This window comes from Chaetura pelagica, unplaced genomic scaffold, assembly GCF_000747805.2.
Source record: "Chaetura pelagica isolate M959 unplaced genomic scaffold, ChaPel_1.0 scaffold116, whole genome shotgun sequence".
Lineage (NCBI taxonomy): Eukaryota > Metazoa > Chordata > Aves > Apodiformes > Apodidae > Chaetura > Chaetura pelagica.
In genome coordinates this window covers 1,990,643-1,998,951 of record NW_009953655.1, presented here as the reverse complement: position 1 = coordinate 1,998,951, position 8,309 = coordinate 1,990,643, and the positions used below count along the sequence as shown (strand labels likewise).

Here is an 8,309-nt window from a genome sequence, read left to right as displayed (position 1 = left end):
AGAGCCTGCTGGCCGCCTGGCTGGGCAGCGAGGACGCGGCCTTCGTGCAGTACCACCTGCGGCGCAGCACCGGCACCCTGCTGGCTCACTCCCTGCTGCCCCTGGGTGAGCCCCGGCAACGGGACAGGGGCAGGGGGGTCCCCAGGGGCGGCCTCAGCCTGGCCAGGGGGGGACGGGGGAACCCGGCGGGATCCCCGGCCGGGCGGAGCTTGGAGGGTTTCCTCCCCAGTACCCGCGGGTGTGGAGGAATCGGGTTAAACGTCTTGGAAATAGCAGTGTTTTAGTCTCTTCTCAAAGCTTCTTCGCGACGTACACGCTTTGTAACTCGTTGGCTGCCTTGGAGGATGCGTAGCTGCAAAGGAATGGCGTGGGTTGTAGCCAGCAAATTCAGACCGGCTTGTTTTAGCCGTAGAATTCTGCTGGAAGGAAGTGCCATCGTACAGGTGGTTTTATTTGACCTGCACATTCAAATCGGCTTTATTTAACTGCATAGTTTTGGTAAAAAATTTAGCACAGACTGCTTAGAGAAGGCTTGTGTTTGAGCTGTCGTGCAGCAGCACAGGAGCTGTCCTGGAAGCTGTCAGCTCACCTGGCTAGATAACTGTATGAGTCAGTGTTTGTGTGTGTACTTCATTGCTTTCTGAAGGTAAGGTGTTTTTTTTTTCCTTGCAGGTTATTACCTCGGTATGTGCTTTGCTGCACCTGAGAAACATCTTTGTTTTTTCTACCTGGCCTCAAAAGGATGGAAAACTTTCTTCTTCTTTGCTGTTCTCCTCCCAGCAGTTGCCGGTGCCCTGGCATATTACTGGTCACGGAAAGGTTGGGATAATCATCCTCTAGCCCGAACGCTGGCTGTTCATGCTCTCCCACAGTCGGGTTGGAGGGCAGTAGCTTCTTCCATCAATACAGAATTTAGGAGAATTGACAAATTCGCTACCGGAGCCCCAGGAGCCAGGGTGATTGTTACAGACACGTGGGTGATTAAAGTGACCGCCTACTGTTTACACGTTGCCCAGCAGCAGGACATTCATTTGACAGTGACAGACTCCAGACAACACGAACTCACCCCAGACTCAAATATGCCTGTCCAGTTCCTCACCATCCGCGTTGCCAGTGTGAATCCCTACGTGAAGGCATTTGATATCCGGTAAAACGACTGCCCTCTCCTCATAGATATATGCTCTTTGATGGTGCTAGTGGAGTGCTTTTGTGCCAGATCTGATGACTCCTTGGGTCTTGTCCCTTCCTTTTTGCTCCCTACTTCATGTTCAGAGATGCTGTTGGACTGCATGGCAGAACTGCTCCAGTGAAGGAAGGTTGTTCAGAAAGATTCATGCACCCACACTGTGGAATACACAGTGGTTAAACAGAGAGACTGCCCAGTTTGATCAGTTCTTAGGAGGAGGATTGTGCTGGATGCAGAAAGAAGTAACTGGAAAAACTTAGGTGTAAGACAGAACAGGAATGAAAGGGAGAATATTTTGTCTTCCAAATTTTGGGGGCAGAGAAGCAGTTACATGTCTAAAACTGGCTGTTGTTCACCCATTACTTTTTTTCCTTCTGCTCAAGGCTCATAATTTTGTCACCGCTCCAAAGAGTTCTTGCTAAGCTACTGCAAACCAGTTGCCCTTAAAGCAGGAAAGTAATTGTGGTCCATTTCTGGTTTATGTGTTCTCACAGCAGTAAATCATAGCAAACACGCTGTGAACTGTTAGGCCTTGTTTTCCAAGGGCCCATGCCATCTTTTTTCAGCAGTGCCTCTGTGTAGCTAGGCAAAAGTATAAGTCCTGCAGAGACCCGTAGCACAGAGTAGAAGGGTGCTAAAGTCTTTATTGTTGTGTTGTTTAAAAGGAGTACACAAAGCCATGATAATTCTTCTAAACCCATGTATTTGAAAAGGCATTTAAATGTTTGTTTGCTGTAAATTTGTATATGAGCAGCATTTAATTTACTAGGTAATTAAAAGTAGGCAGATCACCAGACTAGGTGAGTAGAAGGGTCCTGCAAGCAGCAGGAAGGCATAGAGGTGATTGTGTTAGATATCCAGGTGACCAGACCTCAGAATGAGAGGTTAGTTAAGGTAAGTGTGACAATCCTAAGAAAAGAGGAGACACTTAGAGACTTGTGAGAGTGGTGACCAAATAAGTATTAAAACAACTAACAGTTTTCTTCTGCAAGTGCTTCAGTGCCAGAGTGATAAAACTAGATTCCCAGCTGAGAAAATCATGGCTTCTCTGACAATTCCTTTTAGGGCAAAAAAATCCAAAGCCCAAAACTATTTTGAGGCTAAAAGAACAGCACTGAAACAGTGTTTAGAAGTTCTTATAATTAAATGTGTCAGAAACAGCAAATCTCTGCTAGAATTCAGGCATCCAGGGTTTAAGAAAAATGCCATAGGACAAAATTATCCTAATAAGGATATAGGATATATAGCTATATATCCAGAATCAGAATTGGATACAGTGGGATGTTTCTAGAAGAAAAAATGCTTTTGTGTGGGCAGGTCCTGTTTCCCTTTGTGTTCAATGTGAATTTTAACTCTGGGTAGAAAGGTCTGGGTTGTTTGCACAGATAGCATCTGTTACCAACCAACATTATCCTCTGGTAGTTAAAACAATGGTGAGTGACTGGAGCTAAAGCTCAGCCAACCTTGCACTGTGTTGGACTCGGGGGAACTCATCAGTGGTGGGAAGAATGAGGAATTTCAGGGCAATGTTCCTGGGGCTTCGCCATAAAAGCTGTTTAATGAGTGAAAGTGTCGAGCTGGGGAGTCCTGGATCTAGAGTTCAGAACTGTTAGGTTTAAAAAGGGTAGCAGCAGTAATGTGTCACCACAGTGTCTCAGGTGCCATTGAGGTCTGTGGGCCTCACTTAGACACTTGATTTGGCAGAAGCAACCTAGTGTGAAAGGCAGTTTGGTACAGCCTGAAAGCACAGTTTAAGTCACACTCAGCAGCTGTTTGTAACCTTTGTGATATTTCAGATTTTATCTAAAATTGTATCATAAGATCACATAAACTGATGCTGATTTACATTCTTCTGATGCCTGTTTGTATTGTATCACCTTGTGATACGTGCCATGTGATAGAACTCTTAATTTCTGCCCTCAGGAGTTTAGAAGTTGGAATTCAGGTATGATATAAGTAAATAGGCATTTAAAAGGTGGACAGAAATTGTGCATGCACTATTGCACACTTAGTGCATGATTTATGTACCTGCATTGCTTTTGATCCTGCTGATCATTTTTGTATGATGTTTTAGCTAATCTTTGGCATATCTGTTGGCAATCTGATACAGGTATGGAGTAGGACAGTGTGTTCTGTTGTCTTAAGTTGTGTCAAAAACAACAACTAAGCAGCAAAAGGAAACAAAATGCTCACTGGGTATTTATTCTGATGTCCCAACCTGAATAGCTTTTCGGTGGATTCACTTCTCTGATGTTGACCTCAGCAATGTACTAACAAAGTATTTGAATGGATAATCATGGTAAGATTTTGTTCCATCTTTTCTTTTTCAGATTGAACTCTACAGAGTATGGGGAACTCCGAGAAAAGCTCCGTGCTCCCATCAGCAATGCAGCTAATGTTGTGATTCATCAAAGCCTTAGTGATCTATTTCTAGAAACCTTTACATCTCTGGTGGAAATTAACCAGCCATATTCTGCTCCACGCACTCAGGTGAGACTTTCTACCCATGTGAGACTAATAATCATACTTTTCAATATAGGTGAGCCTGTGATTTCTGTGTAGTTGCTAACTGTGTACTTAGGGCTGTTGCAGGTGAATTATGAAGAGGAATCATCACTGTGGGGTTAACCAACAGGTTTTATTGAATGCTGATTAAATTATAATTTATGATTAAAATTAGTAATTATTATTAAATTGTAATAAACAATAATCAAATGGTAATTAAAGGGCAAACACACTGTGACTTACTACATTCCTAATAATTAAGCAAGCTTGTATACAATATGCTTTAGATCTAACATATAAAGTCACCTTGCTGTAGATACCAGATGCCAGGTGAAGGATCTCTCAACCTTAAGAAGTAACCTTGAGAGGTGTCCTACCCACGGGGAGGTCACCACTGAGCAGCCCTCTGCCATGCAGGAGAGCTCAATGGGCCTGGGGGGCTGCAGATAGTTACAGCTTAAAGGGACTGACTTGTAGTCAAACTCCCCTTTGGTGTACATGCAACTGTGCAGCCAAAGCAGTTTTAGTTTTGTGTAGTTCCATCTCGGGCTGGCACCATTAGGTCCTGGTAAGACTGCCTAGATTCCTTAACTTCCTTAACTAGCACAGTTCCTCAAGGTCTGCCCAGCAAGGCTGACTCCAGCCAGGCCCCCTCTTTGGTGGTGCCTGTTGAGTCACTCTGGGTGCACTCCACCCTGTGACTGCAATGAATTCACTTCACAGAGCAGTGGTACAGTCACCTCTTGTCTCTGTGCTATAAATATGAGGCACTGATAGCATCATGTCTGCTGGAGGATTAAGCAATACATACAAAATTAGTTGAGGTTAATGATAAGATAGTTCCATGCAATCCAATAGCAAGATATTTTTTATGTTTTATAATGAGATGAACTGATTGGGCCAAATCCCAGACTCAAATAGACAATAATAACAATACAAACTACCAGAAGGGCAAACATTATCACTACAGAAGGTAACATGGCATTCAATACATCTGTTGCCATTAGGGACCTAACAGAGTTTCCCACCAGAGATGTTCCCCATCCTTCTTCACTCCTTATGGTATACAGTATATTACTTCTCCATTGTGATGTACAGTCATTAATGTGTTTTTGCTTCATTTTTGTACTTTTTGTCATAAGGCCTCTAAGTCTTTACATTTCAGTAGCTTGTGAAACAGCATCCAGTTCATTTTGATTGGGGAAGGTCTTGATATAGAGTGTAGTTTTCCTTTAACAGTGTGTATGAGGTCACTGAGGCTTGTATAATTAAAGTCTCATCCAGCAGTGTTAACAAACACAGTTCATTGATTGGACACATTTTGGGTAAAATTTCTTTCAACAATTAAGTGTTCACAAAGTGTTCTTATACAGGTTAGTACATATGGACCATTCTACCCCTTTCAGGGACTACAGTGGATTAAATCTGATTTGTTCCTGTCCTGTGCATTTAATAATGTAGGAAATTTTCACAGAAATGTATGGATACATAGTTTGGTTATGGGAGCAGTGGAATAGAGAATAGCTTAATAGGTGGTAGGGGTAGTTGTTGGTGAAGTGTGAGGTCTGGGAGTAGATGATAGCATGACTCTTAAGAATAGTCCATTTTTACTATCTCTTCCTTTATCTGTTCACAGGCACACTGCTTCTATAGTTGTGTGATCAAAGGGAAAACTAATTGTACAATTGGGGCATGAAGGACAGTCACTGCCTAGCAGGGAGAACCCAAAATTGGCTCACTTGGGCTGTCATGTTTATGGAATAAAGTGGTTGGCTCAAATTACACATGATAGGAGAGGTATGTGTGAGACTCCTTGTTCCCACAACTTTCTTTGTTCTTTGATAAATGAGCCTTGGAAAAGCCACCTGCTGTTCATGTGTTAATTGCCTGATCAGTGTTCCAAGTCCATATGGATTGATGCTCACTGTCTTGCTCTACTCCTTTGTGGGTTTCAGAGAAGAGATTGAAACTAGAGTTCATGGCCTGGCTACTGCTCAGGCTTTTACCTCCTTTGGAGCCTGTAACAAGCTGCTGTTACTTTGGGTAAGGCCATGACACTGTGCCAGAGTATTTCCTGTGTAAAAACTAAGGTCATCCCTAATTCCATAGGCTAAAAGTGATACAGCTTCTAAAAGAATCAGTTCTGCTTCCTGCATTCTCCTCACCGCCATGTTGACTCAAGACTTTGTCTACAGTGAACTTGATTTGGGGAAATGACCAGGGTGAAAAGAGGCAAGGAAAGATAATCTGCTCCATAGTCAAGTTGCTGGTGTGGTTCAGCTTGAGCTGTTCAGAGAAGAGACACTGCTGGAGGCTGGAACTACAGGCCACAAAGCAGAGCTGCTTTTTGTTACACCAATAGCAGTATGAACAGGATTATGTCTCCATACTGGTTCAGTGTGCTGTTTTAGGAACTTTGTCAAGTTCTTGCAGAGCTTTGGATGGAAGACACATAGGAAATGCTAATTATTGTTTATTAATTGTAAAACACTTCATTGCAAGATGATCTTCCAATATGCAACTTCAAGTTCACGTGGCATAACTGATGGTGGGGAAATATCAATTATTCCGATATTACTAAAGAAAGAGTAAGTAGATTTCTGGTCCTTCAAGATGAGTGCCTATTGTGTTCAGTAGAGCCTTGATTCCCTCTGTTATCTATGACACTTACTTACAAAGATGGAAGATAGGAACAACCTTTTAGTGAAATAACTGGCAAGAACTGCTGGATTTGTTTTTCTTATTCATATTGTTTTGTTTTTTTTTAAATGGCATATCTGAATCATAAAGATGGCTGCTTGCTTACTTGGTGTGGCTGCTGTGCTCTGGAAACAGATTTCTTCAGATTTTTTTCAGTCATTTTTGTTTAATCAGTCTTGTTCAGCAGTTCTGTTTTTTCTTTTTAAAGAAAAAACATTGTTCTCGTTCATTAGAGGGTATTCTAATAAAATACAGCTCTGGAGATTGAATCCATTTTGTATCTTTTGGTGGTGCCTTGAGGCCCTGCCCAGCTCAGGTTCCATGCAGTTCATAATGTTGATGTTTTTCTCCCCCCTGTAGGAGCTGGAGCCATGCATAGGGTGTATGCAGACCATTGCTAACATCAAGCTGGTCAAGAACTGCCAGGAACCAAACGAAGGGGAATGCCAGCAGTGCTACTGTCGTCCCATGTGGTGCCTCACCTGCATGGGCAAATGGTTTGCCAGCAGACAGGACCAGCAGCACCCAGAGACCTGGCTGTCGAGCCAAGTGCCTTGTCCAACTTGCCGAGCCAAATTTTGCATTTTAGATGTTTGCATAATACGGTGAATAACACTTGGGTGTGTTTTAACTTTTCAAATTTGAATGCGTTTCATCGTGGGTTTGGTTAAAAGGCTGTTTGATTTGTTTCTCAAACTTCAGATTCTACCAGGGTGCAAACTCCAAAACTTTCTTTTACAGTGTTGAAAACAGATGTAAATCTTTTCAGTTCCTTTCTACTTTTACCTGTATCTTTGGGCTTTATTAATCAAATGTCAGATTCTGGAATTTATTTATTTTTTTTACTGTATGTTTTGGTTTCTTATGTCTAGGATGGGATAAGGGTATCCTCTATATTTGTAGCACTACTCTCTTTTCAAGTTTTAATGTAGGTTAAATTCTTAAAATTTTTAAATTCAATGTGAGTTTTGATTCTTTAGTAAAGGGCTAACTGAGAAAATTACTTTGGTTAGACTTCATTGATACTTTTTTTGCTCTTTAATCCATCTGTAATGTTCTTATTAATCTTTGCAAGTGTTTACCAAACAAGTACACCAATTTTATTCCTTCTTTGTAAAGTGGATTGGTTTGTGTAGGCTATGGAACTTAATCCCTGAAGGTGCACAGCTCCCATAGGGACCTTTTATTCCATTAACCTGCCTCTCACTTATTTTTTGATGGATGTATTTATTTCAAACAACAGAAGGATTCAGAAATATACTCCATTTACCTACACTGCTAATTCCATGTATCATTTAAGCTGATGGTTTCCAGGAGCTATATTGTTTAGGGTTTTGATGCTTTTTAGGTCATGGGCTTTTTTATTTTTTTTAATACATTTGAAGGGAGTGCAACAAACATCTGAACTGTGTAACTACTCTGAAAGGATTCTCAGCTGTTTCAAAGCCTGTAAGCTAATGTGCCCCTGAAAGAGATGGCAGGATCACAGAAGTGCTAGACACCCCAAGAATGACCAACCTTAACAAGTTTAATTCAAATACTGACCTTAAGCAGTAGTCACAGTTTTAATATTCACATATTTTAATATGCACACTTTGTGATCTGATCTGCATCAGAATAATTTATAAATTAAAATCAAACCATTTTCCATAAATTTAGGAGAGCCCTGCTTCCCAACCTAAATGCAGTGCTCAGTGTTCAAGCTGTCCATCACAGCCTTCCATGAGCAGTTACTTGAGGGAAAGCCTCAAGCTGCTGGAGAGTGGGTGAGTTCTTACACTGACCTGTGCACTGCAGGGGCTGGGATGCCAGTATCTGCTTGCTTGGGTTGTCCATCTTAGAGGGATAGTAACCTCAGGCAGACAGGTGAGTCAAATAGCCAGAGAAAGGAGTATTTGAATGCTTTGGCCTAGGGAAA

General features: G+C 41.9%; 1 protein-coding gene across 1 annotated transcript in view; it reads left to right on the top strand.

Moving 5' to 3' along the window:
• The window catches only part of TMEM129 (transmembrane protein 129, E3 ubiquitin protein ligase), a 9,040-nt gene extending 1,654 nt beyond the window's left edge, over window positions 1-7,386 (top strand). Inside the window, exons 2-5 of the mRNA XM_010000288.1 lie at window positions 3-105; window positions 673-1,147; window positions 3,517-3,676; window positions 6,752-7,386. Of these exons, the coding sequence (XP_009998590.1) occupies window positions 3-105; window positions 673-1,147; window positions 3,517-3,676; window positions 6,752-7,000 (987 nt within the window). The 3' untranslated portion in view covers window positions 7,001-7,386. The remainder of the gene's footprint in view (window positions 1-2; window positions 106-672; window positions 1,148-3,516; window positions 3,677-6,751) is intronic.
• The last annotated feature ends 923 nt before the right edge of the window (window positions 7,387-8,309 follow it).